General features: G+C 39.2%; 1 protein-coding gene across 2 annotated transcripts in view; it reads right to left on the bottom strand.

The window, feature by feature from the left end:
* TUSC3 (tumor suppressor candidate 3) overlaps positions 1–16,951 on the bottom strand; it is a 108,792-nt gene extending 91,841 nt beyond the window's left edge. Inside the window, exon 1 of one of the 2 annotated variants that reach the window (XM_026033530.1) lies at positions 16,813–16,951. In XM_026033530.1, the coding sequence (XP_025889315.1) occupies positions 16,813–16,938 (126 nt within the window). In that variant the 5' untranslated portion in view covers positions 16,939–16,951. The remainder of the gene's footprint in view (positions 1–16,812) is intronic. The other variant, XM_026033531.1, reaches the window with a different exon arrangement.
* Positions 16,952–18,363: the final 1,412 nt, after the last annotated feature.

Below are 18,363 nucleotides of genomic sequence, written 5' to 3'. Positions count from 1 at the left end.
GCAGCATAAAAGATGAGAGCCGTTGCTACAGTCGACAGCTTTTTGGACACTGTATTTAAAWGCCTTCTAGACAGCTTGAAACAGCAAGAGGTCACATGGATGGCCTTGCACAAACACCTCCAAGAGCATCTAGGGCAGCTGCACTCAACTCGGAACTGAAAAACCTTTTAAATTAAAGAACAATATATTTTTCTTCTCTAATATTACAATGATAAAGATTTTACAGACCAGATTAGGTTGTCCAGGGAACAAGCAAAATAACACTGCCTTCATTCCATATTCCTAATTGATTTTGTGCAATGAATTTCTATCTCGGTATCGCTGTTATTTATACAATTGGAGTGCTAAGAAATTCTAGTCAAGGCACAGATGTTAATTGTCRCAGGTAGTGGCCAAGTCAAGAAGAGAGAGACCACTCTCATCCCAGGAGCTTAGAAGTCGTGAACACAGCAAGAGATAATAGCCCTCATTTGTTTGCTTCTCTGGGTCTGCATGCAGGGCATAATGAAGGACCTTAGCTAACATGATCCTCACTTGCTTCCCCATGTCTACTGTCTGTCCATGACCAGGTTTTGGAAGCATGACAGCAAGACAGACTTAAAGAGGGGCTAAAAATCAAAAACACAGGAGTATGCTGCAATGTTTTCTTAGGCTCCTTCAATAAGAAAATATTAATAAACAGATCCAAAGGAGTCTGGTTTTAGATTTAATCAAATGTACAATGAACAATGATACTGCAGGATAATCAGGAGGAAGTTATCAATAATGCCTATTTGTGCACAAAAAGAGCAAAATAAAACATTTGCTGTGGCTCTTGCCTAGTTTCACAATTCAGAAGTGATAAATTGTTTGCCACAAATATTAAAGGATAAGAGCCAGAACACAAACAAAAGGCAGATCTGATAAATAAAATGATGTCATTTTTGTAAGTTTTCAGAGCAGTCATTGCTTTAATATTCATCAACTATAGAGACCTTTATTTTATCCCTGAAGCCCTAATTATTGTGAACCCACACTGTCATCTGCATTTTTTTGCAAGAATGCATCCTCTCCCTTTTTAGAAAACTTAATTAAATCTTTAATAAGCCAGTATAAATGTAAAGGATGCGGAACACAAAATATCACCTTCTGCATATTTATTAAATTTCTATAAACCCTAAAGCATTTCTCCCCAAAGTAATGGTATGGGGAGGAAAATAAAATAAATTAATAACAATAACAAAAAAGCCTACCTGCCAATTCCCTTTCTTGTAATAATTCCATCTGTTAGTCCTCCTGACAGGGCGCTTACTACTGCAGACAGGATCTGCCACCAGTAGCATCCCCTCAGCCTACCTTCTCCTCAAGCCATGGAAGGAAACSTTATCCCAATGAGGGTGCCAAATTAAGCATGGAACTCCCCATCTGCAGCAAGGGTTTGCTTTCCTTCTCCTGTTCAAACTCTTGCAAATGAAGTATATGTAAAATCTGTGAGAAAGACGGCAAGGCCATTCTAGTGGAGATAGGATGTCTCATACTGAAACTGGTGATAGAACCAGTGCAATTTCCAAAAGTTCTTCATGTTGCCTCATCTTACCTTCACTAGGCCTCCTTTGCCAAACAAAGATGCATTGATCACAGAACTTAATTCTGATGCAAAAATACAGGCAAATTATTTCCATCCGAGAGAGGGAGGGAAAAGGGGTGAAGCCCAAATACTGCTGTAATGATTTAAGCTGTTTTTGAAGAAGTTTTTTCAACAAAAAATATCTTAATTCCAACTCTGAGGCTCGTGATGAAAACTATTAAGTGAACTGATTGATTAGACATCAGTGCACTGTTGATCTCCTCAAGTTGTGTAAAATTCAAAMCAGCTATGAAAGCATGACCTGCATTATTCATCTGCTCCGACTTTCAGACCCACAAACAACACCTTGGATGTCAGCACGAGTCATTCCAGAGCGCTGTGGGAGAAAGAGTCTGCTAATATTCAAGTGAGCGATCCCGCTAATTTCCAAGTACCCCAAAATCCCAATGATTCAAGATCCCAGAACAGCTAGTTTTCTCACTCTGCAATGCAGCTATGACTTGTTGATACAAATACGTGGCATACTGGAAAAATAGCTAGCATAAAAAAAAAATGAACTGCAGCACAGAAATCCATTAAGGAAATTGCACTGGTTATAGAGCATTGCCATAGCTAAAGTCAAAGAGCACCAATTTCAATCACCAATTCTGACCTACTACAAAGCAAGACGCTTAGATCATACCCATTGGCTGTATTAATTCCRTGATTTTTATAATTCAAAGCAGACCTTTTAGGAGAATCTTACTCCAGCAACTAAGAGACAAAATAGACTAAATTACTAAGTAAATTAGCCAGCAGTTTTTAATACCTAACATAAAAACCCTCACTAATCTCACTTCCTCAAGGCTTTCAGCTATCAAACCAAAGAGGAGATCTTCTGCTATATAAGAGACCTTCCCCAAATACTTTTAAATTGTGGTCAGTAGTATCCCTAATGTTTGTTTGTGTACAAGGACTGCATTTGAGCCTTTTGCTTTTAGGTGTGCTACAAGTATTTGCTGCAATTGAGCCTTTTGCTTTTAGGTGTGCTACAAGTATTTGCTGCAATTCTTTTCTAAATATTATGTTATTTGTCAACATATTCTTTGGTGCTGGTATCACTGGTTGTAATATCAATAGTCACACCTGTGCCAATATTCTGTTCATTTAAAACTCCTTCAGCTGAACATTTTCTCTGGAAATATAATATTTTTATTCTGGAATCATGCTCTCTTCACAGCAGCTTTGAACTGATATTCACTTTCACAGATCAACAAAAATACAACAAAATGTGTGTTCAGTATCAAACACTGGACAGGACAACACAGCATCTAAGATTCCTACAAATCAGTGTCATCTGCAAATTAATAAGCTCATGTTTACAGAGTTCTGCACTGACAGGGTATCATCAAGTGCCTTCCTTGGATGCTTCTTTAAGTTCGTGATATTTGGTGCTTCTGCAGTTTCAGCCATGAACTAAGCAAGCTTGATGTTCTGGTTTGTTTATGCTGTTCTTTGTGTTTMATTTGATCTTCTGTCACACAAGAGACTTTACATATTGCCTTGAACTATATGAGGTGCAGAACACAAAATTTAGCCAACATGCTTTTTGTTTGTTTGTTCCRTTTTGAGAATAGGACTTATTCCAAAGGTGTCTCGACACTCCAAGCTTTTATCTTTAATAGAGAAAGAGCTATTTCTTCAAAATAATGAAAAGTTCATTCCTGATACTAAGGCAGGTTCAGAGCTAATCTATGATTTGGCAACCAAGACAGGATTCCCACCAGTGAAAACCTAAAACCGTATTTGAGTTGCTTTAATGTGCTTCCAAATGACCATGGGCTTAGCTCAGTCTTTGGTGAAAGGCTGACTGACAATGCACATTACGAGGAGTCAAGTTTTATACTGGATTGATCTCCATCATAAGTTCATTCCAGTTTTGAAGGAAGAGCACTGAAAACACTGCCTCTCATCCTCACACATGCCATCCTAATAACCACAGCATGTCAGAAGTACAGGTAAAACAAACAGCATCATGCTGCTTACCCAAGAAAGCCTTTTGTGCAAAGCTCCAGAACAAACAGTTGGGAGCACTCTTTGAGAGACAGAAACTTCAGTGAGACATTTGACACCAATGAACACATTCACAGGATGAAGTCTTATCAAACATTACATCCTATCCCCCTCTGTTCTGATTATTAAAGCAGACGCTTAAAATATACGTGAGCAGAAAATGTCAATTTAGAATCAACAAAAGTCCAGATTTAGTACTATAGTCTTTTAAGTGTTATGTTCTATACATAGTCTGAGAATCTGTATTACCCAAGTAGTCAAAACAGATTATTTAACTTCTATGGCCAGTTTTGCACTTGGAGGACTACAATCACGGATGACATAGAACTAGGGGGAAAGGTCTACAGGTAATACGGTTGAAGCTGATCAGATGGAAAGAGAAGGAGCTGGGGGCCACAAGCTGCAGTCAAGCCAGCTCTGCACCCCTGCAGGTAGCAGAGGCCCTCCTGGGCCACTAAAGAAGTGTGCTGCTAGCCTGCTGAGTGAGGGGACTAGGACTTCTTCAAGGAAAATTAACATATCACAATAACTGTACCAAAACCATTACATTTGGATTCAGTTATTCGTACTAAAATATTTATTTCCCCAAATCTTTACGGTAAGTAATGATATTCATCCAAGCTGTCAGAACAACAAATACTAGAGTGACAATCCTGAAAAATAATATTTATTATCTTTTTTTCTTAAAGTGAATAAAACTACTCAACCTTGCCTTAGAAAATAAAATTATTTTGAACTCTGTAAGGCTCCTCACMACCTTCTCTAGTTCCCTCTGAATGGCAGCCCTGTCCTCTTGGACATCAGTTGTTCAGCTCATTTGGATAGCCCCCTGCAACTGGTTGAATAGCTCATGCTCCTTAGAAAGAGTGTTTTTTTTTTTTTTCTCCACAGAAATATAAGCTAAAKTCGTGGTCTGTGTCCTTTTATGGAGCTGATTCCAAGTCTGCCATTGGCATATCATGATAAAGAGTTCTACTCTTAAACTGAACAGTGGCCCAACACTGTCAAACTATTGACATAAAGTCTCAAAAATCATAATGTATCCTGTAACAAAACCAGATGAGGCAGATACATCTGAGAGGCAGATACAGAATTAATCTACTGCATAAACAGCTCTAATCTTTCATCAGTTCCAAAGCTGCATGACTTGCAGAAGGAGAATCATCCACAGGATGGAAACAGTCCTGCTTGGAGTACGTATAGTATAGAACTTATACCATTAGAAAACCCAGCCAAGTCTGATGTGCTATAACAACTACCTGTATTGGAGTGTATGGCGTAGAAGACCAAAAGACCTTCATCATAATAGCAAAATATAGTCCCGCTTTGTGATATTAAATGTGAAATGAAAAGACGTGAACACTGAAGATGTGAAAGCAGGTCATCTAAGCATGCTCACCACCCCCCCACAGAGGTGACAAGGATGTCTTCACTGCAAACATTTCCCCACTGTAATACACAAATTGAGCCCAGGCTGATCTGTCAAATTCCCTCTACATAGGACTCAAGGCTAAGAAAGTAAAGAAATTAATCCAAACAAAACAGTCTCTTGTTAGAATGACTCCTACAAAGGCATGGAATAAGGTTCGAGGTGCTTCAGCAGTAACTGCATTGAATAGATTCAAAGGCAAAGCTAATGGACAATCCTACCCATAGCAAGTAGGAAAGAAGAAAGGCTCTCACTCTCTTTGACTGCGAAATACTACAAAGATGAGGAAGATGAAAATACATGAGTCATAACGCTTGCCTGACACCTCAGCCAAGCGCATAAGATTTGAACTTTAATCTCCTCATTTGCAGCAGAGAGAGCACTCAATGAACATAAAAGTTGGTTCTACTAATCTTTGGATTAAACAGAATATATTGACACAACAGAAGGTGCACAACAGCAAATTATATCTGGTAAACTATTCTCATTTTGGGGCCAGATCAACCCTCTGTAGGTAACAGCTGTCACTACAGATCTGGAAGTGTAAAACCAGACCAGCATATTTTGATTTGTCTCATCATTTCTGTACTTTCCAATTGCAAAGTGCTTTGTGGTTTTATTTGTACAGCAAGTGATGCAATAGTATTTCTTTTGTGACCTCAACTTTCTAGACAGGAGCAGATTTCTCCCAAACAAAATATTTTCTTTTTTCCTCCTCTCCCCAATACAAACCTTCGTAATGGGGCAGGGAATCCCCAAAGTAGAGAGATATATCAGAGTTTTGGCCAGATCGAGGATTGCTTAATTAACCACAACACAACCCTCTCTGCAGAGACATTCAGTACGGAACAGCATCAAACTTGGGAAAAGCCAAGCTGAAAGCAGTTGGGACATGAAGGGGTGGTGAGGGGGTGATGCCTTCTCTGATCTTGCTCCCCCCTACCCATGCATTTGGAGCTGCCATTGGAGAATGAATGCCAGGATGGGATGAACTCATCCAGGCTGAGTTCAGCCATTCTTTCTAGCTCATACTGGGATCTTTAGCTGTGCTATAAAATATTCACAGCACAACATCGTGTTTCACTACTGCTCAAAAGGGACAGAAAAAGTATCTTCTCATTATCATAATAYGGTACCAGGTTTGCTCTTCCACAAGGAGACATCAGGTGCACCATTTTCACTTGACAGAACACAGAGACAGGAAGGGAAAAAAGTATTTCTGCAAAGACTTCTGTCAATTTGTGAGTAAGAGGAGCGGAACTGTTTATAGCTTACTGAGAAACACTTCTTCTATCTGTAGTGTAGACAGTGATCATGATGAGACCAGAATCCATTACTAGTCTTGGGAGCTGCAACGACGAGTGCAGAGGGAAAAACAGAAGCATCTAGCAGCCAGAGAGCACATTCATTTTGATGGCATTTGGCACATCTGCCCAGTTTTTACTTCCCACTACCCCCTCCACATACACTTTCAGTCTAGCAAAGGAGGACAGTTTCTTGAGATGACTAATTTATGCATCCTACTTGAGATTTTCACATAAGAAATAAGCACTCAAGACCTACGAGCCAAAATGAAGACTCCTGAATCAAAAATGAAGCAAACAGACATTCCCATTTTATAATAATAATAATAATAATAATAATAATAGTAATAATCCTGGAAGTACAACCAAATCCTTCACTTTGTGTTTTCACTTGAAAGCAGTCTGGACTTGAAAGAAAAAGTGGCATGAGGAGAAACACAAGTAAGTTAGAAACAATGTAACCTTCATTGACAACAATGGGGAAGACTTCAAATCCTGCCTGCAGTGCAAGCAGTTACATTATTGACTTTCATAACAGAAATGCAAGAGGAAGAATGACTTAACATGAGTTGCTCTTTCTTGACTGACTCAATAGGAAAGCATTTTGGTCTTCTCTCACATAACATATTTACATATATAGCAATATTAATGATTTTTATAAGAATTAGAGGAAAGATAAAAGAGGACTTGGACCCTAAATACTGAAATTGAACTCTCAATTCCTTTCTACCCTTTCCTTCCATTACTGTAATGATTATAGAATTGCCTGTTTTCCGCCATCACAAGCAAATTCAGAGAAATGATTCTTGGATTTTCTTAGGTGAAGAATAAAAGAATAAAATCCAAAAAATGCAAAGCACATTTTCTAATTTTCAGATATGCACATATCAAAATTTGAGTAATTCTACCTTGATATTTCATTCAATTCTCTTTTGAAAACTCGAGCAAAATATGACAATCTGTCTCAGAGGAGCAGATATAAAACAGCTGAGCTATTGATCTGTCTTTCTCAATGTATTTGTACATATTGAGAATGGCAATTTGATCCAGGAGAAAAAAAAAGAAGAAACAAAAATTGAGATAATATATTTGTGGTAAATATTTCAGAAAAAAAATGAAAAATGAAAATAAAACTACAAGGAAAAATATCTAGCTAGTAACAAAAAACATAGGAGATACTGACAATAGCACAATGAAGAGTAACATAGGAAAGAAAAAATATCACACACAAAAAACCAGAAGTGCTGTATATTACAATATAAAGAAATAGCATGGAAGAAAACCAAYATGCTCTAAGATTAAAGGGAAAGGAAATACCACAGAAAGCGAATGCAGCCAATCTCAAATTTGACCACAAACAAATCTTGGACACCACTTTTGGCAGAAGATGCAGCAGTAACTTCCCCTAAGGCAGTCACAACACTGCAGGGTGGGACTGGCTCCCTGCACTGCCCTCTATTAGCCAGAGAGAGAGCAAATATTCAGCTTCCAGAAAGAAGACTAAGGCTAACAAAAAAATAAAAATCAGAGGAACCAAAYACAAGAAAATAACAGTCAAAAAGGCCAACCCAAGTAAAACAACAGTTGTAATACAGGAAGGAAATAACAAAATCAGTCTTCAGTTAAGCAGAACAAGAATGCAGTGACAAGAAGCAAAAAGTTACTTCTTTTGTGACGACCGGAGTCTGCAGCAAGTATCTTCACATTTTATAAAAACTCAAAGGGTATATTGAGAAGCAAAAGACAGTGCAGACTGCAAAACTATGCTAGCAAATTAGAAGCTATTTCTACAAATTATAAAATTCTACAAAGTCTCCCCTTTAAGAAAAAAGGAAAAATCTACTTCATATGCTCTATCTTCCATRAACTAAAATTCACAACTTTCTTCTCTTCTAGCGATAAGGACTGAAAAATACATAGGTTCAGACTACACATCTAATCTCAAAAGGTTAGGTAAAAGTTCAGCCTTTATTTTTCTTCTCTCCTTGCATCACAAGGAAGGAAATATTTTTTGTTCTTTTTGTTTGGAAAAATGTTTCACAAACAATTAAAACAAAATTAGAAATGCTACACAAGAATGCAAGTTGTGAAAATAACAAATTCACTGAATATAAATTGCACTTCTAAAACTAGACAATTTTTAAATTGCACTCATTATTTTTGTATGAATATATATTTCCTGATAGTATGGTATCTTTCATTTCTTCAGTCTAGTTTTGATCATGACTAAAGTTCTCCCTGTGAGAGGAAAAACAAAAGCTTCATCCATCCTCATTTAGTTCATCCAGTGTCATTTTATTACTAATGGCTATCCATACATTTTTTGCCATGTTTGACATTTATCCTTCAAGGTTTAACCCCTTATGCCACCCCTTTAGTGGTCACATCCTTGTTAGATCTTCCTAGCATTTTTTAGGAGAAAAGTGACATAAATAAAATAGAACTGTAACATTTAGCCTTCCTCTTCTGCAGGATTCCAGATTTTCAASCAAGAGAACTTTTCGGAAAGCTTTCCTTTTCCCTGTCAGCCACGTGGATGAAGTTTGTGTGTAATTGCTGTAGTGAAAGCCCCCATGGAAGATGTGGCRGGGACTGGCAGACTGCGTGGTAGCAGGTCCAGTCCGGGAAACTAYACACTGACCAAATTTCCATGAGGGCCAGGCAGGCAGGTGCTGTCCTGCCAACCATGTCAGGCTGCTTCCCAGGCAGTAGCTACTCAAGGTTAGCATGGCTGAGAGAAGAGAACAGACCTAGGAGGTTTAAGGGGCCCTTAGATCCAAAGAGACCACTTGTGGCTCCGAGCCTTCCCGGGCAGCTCGGAGGGCAAGTCCTTTATTAAACCCATCCCATTTAACCACTTTGAAAACTCCAGTGCCTCTCTCTGCAGATATCCGACCTCCTCTTGCCCCTGCTGTCACACGTGCAATCCCCCAACATCAACAGGGAAAGGAAGCAGGGAACATCCCTTGGGCAGAACAATGGTACCTTCCTAATAAGTCACTCATTACAGGGCAAAGGACATAGCACGGTGCTAAAATTAATGAAGGGCTCCTGCAGTTCAACAGAAGGCAGAGAATCTCCAGCGATGGATAAAGCCCTTAATGCTTTTCATATAAAAGTATTACTTGGGGAAATTCAGGTCTATTTCTGAACAGTTTATAGAAAGACTATCCACAGATACCTGCACATAATTTTGATCTAAGAAAAAAAAAAAGTATGACTAATAAAACTAAAGCAGAAGTTGATGTCCAAATTACAACTGTACAAATGATCTGAACACACTAATATAAGTGTAGATAATTAGATTTGTTTTAATGCTTTAAGAAACTAATATAAACATTGGGGTTCAGCATTAATTCCTTTGTTTAAAAGGAAAATTTCACATATATTACAATGCATAACTTGGTAATTTATCCTGAATTTTAGATTTCACATAGGAAGTTGAATTAAAATCCATTCTAGAAAAAGAAAAATTTGACAGAAGAGTTTACCAAAATTAYATCTTGTTTGCACAAAAAACATGAACATCTCATGAAGTCTAAATTTCTAAAGCTCTGTGCACTTTCCATTCTTTGAAAGAATGACAAAAGAGTTYACTTGGTGAATAATAATAGCTAAAAGTGTTTCTCTAACGAGTTCATTTTTAAATACCTTTTTTTTTTCCAGCTCTCGTTGACTTTGGTTTCATTGATGGGCCTTCAAGAAAAAAAAAAAATTTCTTCAGATCATTTTTAAAATCAAAGCAGCTCACTAAATTCAATTTCTAGTTTCACTTCTTGAGAGAAAATGCAAATTTTGAATTGTGTTGAAAAGCAAAGCTGCTGCCTCAGTTAATGAACTTGTAATTTGCTCTCTCACAGCCAAGCACGAGTTCTACATGAGAGCACAGCAATTCACTGCTCAAAAAAATGACATTGCTACAACTGAATGGCTTCAGTTGGATTTTGAGCCACTAAGATAGATGCCAATAGACCAACGCAGTAATAAAAATGTAATTACATTACCTGAATAAGGTGGGACAGGRAAAGTGCAACTAAAGTTGAGTCTTACTTGATTGTGAGTTCCCTCAGAGTGCTGTAACCCTGCACTTAACACTAACTTAACACTGCATTTCACATGGAAACGCAATATGTACTTGTACTTATGACCTTCCAACTCACCAAGGCTCTTTTCAAATGGAAGCAGCTAATTTGTGAGCACATTCACCCTAAGCTTTTTAGCTTAGCGAAGAGGGAAGTGAAGAGGGAAATATCATTCAGATCATAGATGGTCTAAACTGTCTCACTTTCTGTCTGATGGTGCTTAGGGCTGCTGAACTTCCAATAAAAAACTCTCAATTAGCCTAAAGTTAAGTGGGATGAATTCAGGCCTCAGTGTTTTCTGATGTAGTCCTCACCCTAATGTCTTCTACAGCAGAAAACATTTTGCACTAAAATAAACTCATCAGCTTTTATTCCTTCCACATCTTACATTTCATTGAGTCAAACATGGTCATATTTGAACACCTATAAACTCAACCACAAACACCACTACAATCTTGTGCTGAATTCTCCTTTGCTTGATATGTGCAGCTACAATACAATGCTTAGCTTAAAGAAATCACACACACACAAAAAAAAAGTTAACTGGGGAATCTGGGTCTTGAGCAAATAGGAAATGTAAGCTAGTGATTGCGGATTCAAACAAACATCTCCTGGATGCCACTGGGTAGCTCAGTGCCAAGTTTTGTGCCATCTCCCTCTCCTCCACCCTGCTGGAATACACAAACGTCTTTATGTTCCCAGCAAGGCTGTTACCTCAAAACATTCAGGGATTGGCACCATAAACACCGACTTTGGCAGCACTACATTCCTTCAGTCACCTACACTGATACAGGCAATTACAAATGGAAATCCAGGGCTGTTTAGATGGACCAAGTACAGGCATTTCCTTGCAGAGCTCTCACTACAAGGGAGTAACCTTGATGCCTTTTAGTGCCCTCCCTGGGTTCCTGAACTTTTAAGTTTGGCAGGTAGCACTCCCATCTCCAGATGGTGGGACAAGTTAGCCTAGTAGAACAGATTGTATTGCAATATTTTACATTAAACAGTTACTGCATTAAATGTATAAATAGCTCTGGGAACCCAGGACTTCTGTTCTCCAAATGATCATCACTCAGCCAGAAAATCATCATCCTTCTTGCTGTACCTCTCTGGCCCAGAGAATCCTGCAAACTTCTTTGAAACTTTGTGCCTGTGCAAAAGGAGAGCAGTAGAGACTGGGGCTTTAGAACCAAACAGCTGCTGCTCAAGTCCTACTACCCTCACCATGCCCATTTTGAGCATTTTGCTTCAAACTCGTTCTAAATTGGTTTTATGGGCTGAATGCACCCTAGTGACCAGAGTGCATTACCTGCATTTCTGGAGTGCATATTTCAGCTTTCTCTCATTGAACAGAAACCAACTCACACAATAAGAAACTAGTCCAAAAGGTAAACACGGCATTAAGGGGGGAAAACAATCGATTTACTTCTGAGCAAGAGCCTGCTTGGAACTAACACACTAATACAGACTACCTTAAAAGGACTCAAGTATCCTGAACAGCAGACAGTCCGGGGTTTAAGGTATTTTATAGGAAATATACAATCATTTGGCATCTGTGAAACTGTGTCAACTGTTCTAACTGCTTCAGCCTCCCACCTGCATACTCCAAACACAAAGCTACTATATATAAGAAAAATAAGTTACATGTCATTGGCAAATGAAAACCTATTGGTGTTGCAAGTTCACAGCTACCTTCTCCATGAAGCTCTGGTTTACACACTGATCATTTCTAGAATCTAGATTCAGAGTTGTATGAAGGCAAAAATCCATAGTTGCCAACACAAGGGTAAATGATTTATCATGTACCAAAAACAAACCAGAATATATGTGTTTACATGTGCATATCTATCTATATATATAGATCCTGATTTATCCAGTTTAGAAAAAAAACAAAAAGATAGAGAAAGAGAGAGAGAGAGAGAAGGAAGCCTATCGTGCATTTTAAGTGGAAAACAGTTAGCAGTGCCTGCAACAAAAAAAGACCAGAGGAAATGAAAAACAATGATAGCATCTGGAGCCTGTCCAGCGGATATTAATAACCAGTTATCTTAGTTTCTAAACAAATTGCCCACTAAAGAAGTTAGTGCATCACTATCAATAGAGATTTGAAGAAAAGTTATAAACATAAGCAAGAGCTGCCTTCCACACTATGGAAAAGAGCAAGTCTCTAACAAGAGAATGAAAATGTTTACTCAGTAACTTCAGTGTGAATGCATCACTCCTGTCCAGCTGGCTGGCTGAAATTTCTCCCTTGTTTATTTAAAGCACTGTCTTACTGCCAGTAACCAAGAAAACTCATTTGCTGTGGACAGAAGGGACCTAATGGACCCGCATCTTGCTCTTCAACAAGTTCTCTAGAATTTCAACCCTTCTTGGAAATTYGGTGAATTTCCTACTGTAAACTTTTTACTGAAGATTGGAAGCTTTGGCAGCAATTAGGCATAGAGATTAAAACATGAAAAAAAAATAAATAAAATGCTTTAACATTCAGGCATATGTTTACCAAGAATACAAACCATGAATATACTATTTAAAAATGTGATGCAAGAATTACAAAAACAAATTCAAACAACTTAGTATTCAACCTCTGGCCTCTGTTTTGCAGGAGTTTTTAAAATTCTCATCTTTAAATCCATTTGGTTATTGAATTTGGCTTATCTTACATCTCAATATTTAAACCTACTAATAGTTTTTAATGGATCATGTCATTCAGATCAATTACTCATAGAAAAGGGTAAATGGATCAGATTCAAATACTCTTTTTTGACCAGGTTACTCAGTGAGCAAGTCATATTTCAGCATGAATGACTTTAGAAAAATCTAACACTTGTTGAGCAGTTCAGAGAATACACAGGAAGAATCTGTCTATCAATAATGTTTTATGTACCACTAAGAGCAGTTCCATTTAAGATTTGTTACTAACTACCGGTCACACGCCTTAACAACTCAGTCATCCACCATCTGGCAGAATGATCCATTTGGAATTTATTTTTGCAATACTTTACTGTAACTATAACCTGAAAGCCTTTTTATGGTGCAACAAAATATAAACAGTTGATGAAAACTAAGGCATTAAATAGACAAAGTCTTTAATGTAATAATTTGAAGCGCTGAAGTCAACGGTAGAGAAAGAGAAGCTACAATTATCAAAAGCTTAAACTGTGGCAAGCAAACACTTCCTGCACTTTACTGTTAAAATAACCATTCTCCTCAGCACGGTGAGGAAAAATCTCACAATACAAACAGAACAATTTTCATAAAGAGACTCTTAGAGGACAGCACAGTTCTGCATTAAGAGTTTAATTCTATACTCAAAATTCACCTCGGCTTAGTGAATTCACCTCCTAAACAGGAACTAAGTAAAGAAATATAAAGAAATTTTTTTTTTTCTCCCTTCTAAAAAAGCCTGGATGTATAGTCAGCAAGACTAGGTAATATGCAGTGTTAAGGAAACTATCTAATCAATTAGCTGAACAACTGCCAATAACTTCCACAAGTGACAAACAACAAGCTAAATCTGAAAGAGTTCATAAAAGAGAAAAAAAAAACGAAAAAAAAAACAAGGCTATCACATATTTATAAATTATTGAAATGCAAAACTAAATCTTAAGACTTTAACTGTTTTATTATATTTGATATATTTTTGCTTTATAAGCTGAAATATCTTTTTTGAAAAATACATGCACATTAGCTCAAGCATCAGGGCATGCACATCAAACCCTAGAAAAATTAAACATAAACGGAAATATACCAGATTCTAAACTACAGCCTATGTTTCCTTTGTAGAGCAAACAAAAGAAGAAAATAACCAAGCATCTTAACCTTGTAGCAATATGGCACAAAGCAATGATGATACATAATTACAAAAAAAGTCAACTTTGAAACAGAACCTAAGGATACTTCCTTTGCTYAAAGCCTCTACTCCAAAACCTCAAGCCCTTTTCATTCTTGAGTACTTCATTTGAAGAGAAGGACTTTCTCTTCTCTTCTCAAAACAGTTGATTGGAAAAGATGTTTGCTTTCTCCACTCTTTTACCTCTCTACAGCATCACACACAAACTATATACAGACAAAGCAAACTAAATAAACATATCTTCTTGTTAGTTCCTGAAATAAACATTTACACCTTATTAACTTCCTTCTTACAGTGTTCATCCTGAAACATTTCATTGCATGTCCAGCCATTCTTCTGACTTTCATAAAATGTATGGCAATCTTCTCAGTACACTCATAGAAGACAGTAGGTTCATTTTACTAATTTTTACCTCCATCATTTTCCTCTTTCGCCTCTGTGTTTCTGGACAGTATTCTGAAGAGGAACCACCCACAGTACAAGAGCCTATGCTCCTTTAATTCATATAATCACTTTCTTAATATTTTTAAAATGTTGCTTTCAAACTACATCCTTTAAGAAAGGTCATATTTCATCCTTAACATATACCTTATATATATAATATATACACACATACATACACACACACACCCCAACACATATATATAATGATGAACCATGACAAGTTTTAAATATGAGATTGGAAAAGGAGACAAGTTGCAGCTGTGCCATATATTATACACACATACATTCCATTCATAATGTACACCCCAGTGAATAAAGACCCGAAAAATCACTATAGTCTCTCTTACACTTGCATTTATAGAAAAGCCATTTAAAAGGTTGCACTAATTTCTGTAAATATGTAGTTGAACATACAGTAAGTCTGCATAAAACCAGAAAGTGTTCTAACTGTATGAACAGCATTTAGTCCACAGAGAATATAAAATTGTGAATGAGGAATGAAAGTAAAATGATGTAGAAGACTAATATGTGATAGAGAATCAATCATACCAGATTAAAGGAAGAAGGTTTTCAGAGCAGACAGAAATACCAGCTAGAATGGTTGGCTAACATCTCTGCAGTAAAACTGGAAAACATTATAAAAAGCACCTGTAGATGTCTATTTTAATTTGCTATTTAATTTGATTATTAGGAAAGGATGCCATTTAAGAAGAAAAAAGATTATTTCAGTTATCTTATGAGCACAGCTAACATACCACTGGAAATGGCCAACAGAAGTTACAACGCCAATGAGAAACAAAGTTGTCAAACAATAAACATTTTATTAAAAAAATATTAACTTAGTGTTTGGGGTGAAAGTTAACTATAGCAGAAAAGCAACACATTGCTGCCTACTCTCTCCAGTTGCATAAAAACTATGATATAAGGGGCAGGAAGAGGAAAGCACCTAGAGTTCAGGTGTTCATTCTCTACACTGATACACAAGTACTTTATTTCAACGATTAGGAAAAAACACTGAGTCAGACCATCCTACAGACATTTAAACAAATGATTAAATGATTTTACAGACTAACTTCAGACTTCTTGACCTATAAACCTTAAACTACCACCAATTTCTTTACAGAAAATCAAAGCAAAAAGAAAAAAATCTTTTTGACCAATCTCTTCCTTGTTGAGCACTTAATTAAATGAGGTGATTTATTAGTAAAAGTGTTCTCTCCTTTCCCTCCACCACCATGAAGAACAAGTTCTCTGGCAACGCCGAAAGCAGATTTTAAAAAAGAAATGAAGTACTACATGAAGTACTAGAACAGCATGTGATTAATCATCAGTCCTTAACAAGTTCTATTCTTGCTTAATTTAAGTTGAAGAAAAACTATAGGGAGTGTAGGCATTGGCCTAGCATCTGGTGTAGGAAATCTGTAGTGGGAACCTGGGGGCAAGCTAGGAAGAAAGAAAATAATAATCCTTAGTAGCATAAAAACCTGAAAAGGGAAGATTCTACACAGTTGCACAGTGAAGCACTGTTGCATATTTACACATGGAAATATCACGGCTGTTGAGGATACGCAGCTGCTACTAAACCTGGGCAGTCCCGCTCTTCCCCTCGGGTAGTGCAGACCTTGGGCACGACACCCCTCAACGCGCGGGCACAAGGCTGTGAGTAACGGCCCCTGGCTAACGGCCTCTGGCTAACGGCCGCGCGCTAACGGCTAACGGCCGCGCGCTAACGGCTAACGGCCGTGCGCTAAGGGCTAACGGCCGCGCGCTAACGGCTAACGGCCGCGCGCTAACGGCTAACGGCCGCGCGCTAACGGCTAACGGCCCCTGGCTAACGGACAAGCCCGCCAGCGCTGCGCTGCGCTGCGCTCCGCCCCTCGGGCGCCCCGCCGCGGCCCGCCGCCCAGGGGCGCCCCCGTGCGGGCCGGCGAGGGAGAGGAGCCGCCGGGCAGGAGGGGGGCGGCCCCAGCCGGGACACGGAGGCCGGGGCCAACAAGGCGCCCGCTCCGGGGCGCCGGCGGCCGCCGCGGGAGGGAGATGCGAGCGGGGAGGCGCAGGGCGAGGGAAGGGTGCGTTTCTACCTCCTTCTTCTTCTGTCCTCCCCCGAGCTGTCCGCAGAGGAGGAGCAGCAGGAACAGCCGCAGCGCGAGGCAGCCCCCGGCCGGCAGGTGCAGCAACCGGCACAACACCGCACTGCCCAGCGCCATCTTCCCCCGCCTCGGGTACCTGCGGCAGCAGCCCCGCCCCGCCGGCWGGGCGCGGGCCAATCGGCGGCGCCCCGCGGCGCGGAGGCTCCTGGGAGATGTAGTTCTCCTGGCGCCCGCCGCGCCGCGTGCCGCGCSCGCCGCCTCGACGCCATTTGCACCGTTGGGCCGCGCGGCGGCCTGCGGGGTTCCGCACGCGGCTCTGTGTCCTGCCGAAGGTGCAGCCCCACGTTCAGCGGCCACCCCCGGCTGCAGAACGGGTATTTCTGCTGCGCTGCGTTGCAGTGAGAAGCGTTACCCACTGCTCACAACCCCCATCGCGGCCATCGGAACAGCAAGTGCAGCCACGAGCCAAGGCTGCGGCTGGGCAAACRGACAACTTTCCACGTGCTTGCAGCCTTTCCACATCGCCCCTCGTGTTTTCCTTGCAGAAAATGGTATTGTGCAATACACCGGTACAAATTATTTGAATTTGATTCCTGGAGCATTGGCTGTGCAGCCTTAATTTGGCCCTCTCCTGCATGACACAGGCTTCAAATAGGTGATGGTGTAGTTTTTTGCACAAAAGTACACACTGTGCARTGCATACAATAGATGATGTAAAGTTAATGAGCAGGCACTTTTTATATATGTTTTTCTAGTTTTGAACTAGTCAGCTTATGCTACATTACTTATTCACACACATCTACATGGAAGACCCCAAGACGGAATTACTCATTTCTTCAAAGATTCTTCTCTGTCACTCAAAAATTTGAATTTTATGATCAAATATATCATAATAAAAAGGAAAACTGAGGGACCAAGAAGCTACATTTATAAATATCTGTTTATTTTGAGCAGTTAATTTTTCACAGAATTTTTAGATAATAAATTGATGATTAGAGGTTGATGATGCTGGATAGGCTTAGCAAGGTATGTTGGAAATATCAAAAAGAAAAGAAAAGCATGTTCCTCTTGCTTCCATTACATGCACCGTGTGCCTTTGAGAAAAGTCAAGCTGCTGACATTATAGAAACTTTATATCTCACTCAAATTGACTGCTAGATGCTTAAGACTGATAAAAGCCTCCAAGGTCAAGAGAATTCAGACCATCTCTTATCCACATCCCCCAGTTCCTCGTAGTTGTTTGAAGATCATAACACGAGAAGCAGTCTGGACCCTATATCTCAAGTATGCAGGGTGTTTGCTCCCCTTGACTTAGCCTTTTTTTAAGGATAAGACACCAGCTGCCATAATTCTTCTAAACAAGAGATCTGTGTACACCATCTGCTGACCTTTCTTCAGACAGATCATAGACCTTGTCATTCCTGGTCTCAGCTACGAATAAGTCATTTAATATTTAACAACAAATGTATCTCATGGATAGATAAACAGAAGATCATGAAGAAGAAGCAGAGAGACTACCTAAGCCATTGGGAACCTGCACTG

This window comes from Nothoprocta perdicaria, unplaced genomic scaffold (genome assembly GCF_003342845.1).
Source record: "Nothoprocta perdicaria isolate Ctin4 unplaced genomic scaffold, notPer1 scaffold_13, whole genome shotgun sequence".
Classification (NCBI taxonomy): Eukaryota; Metazoa; Chordata; class Aves; order Tinamiformes; family Tinamidae; genus Nothoprocta; species Nothoprocta perdicaria.
This window is presented reverse-complemented; position numbering and strand designations above follow the sequence as displayed.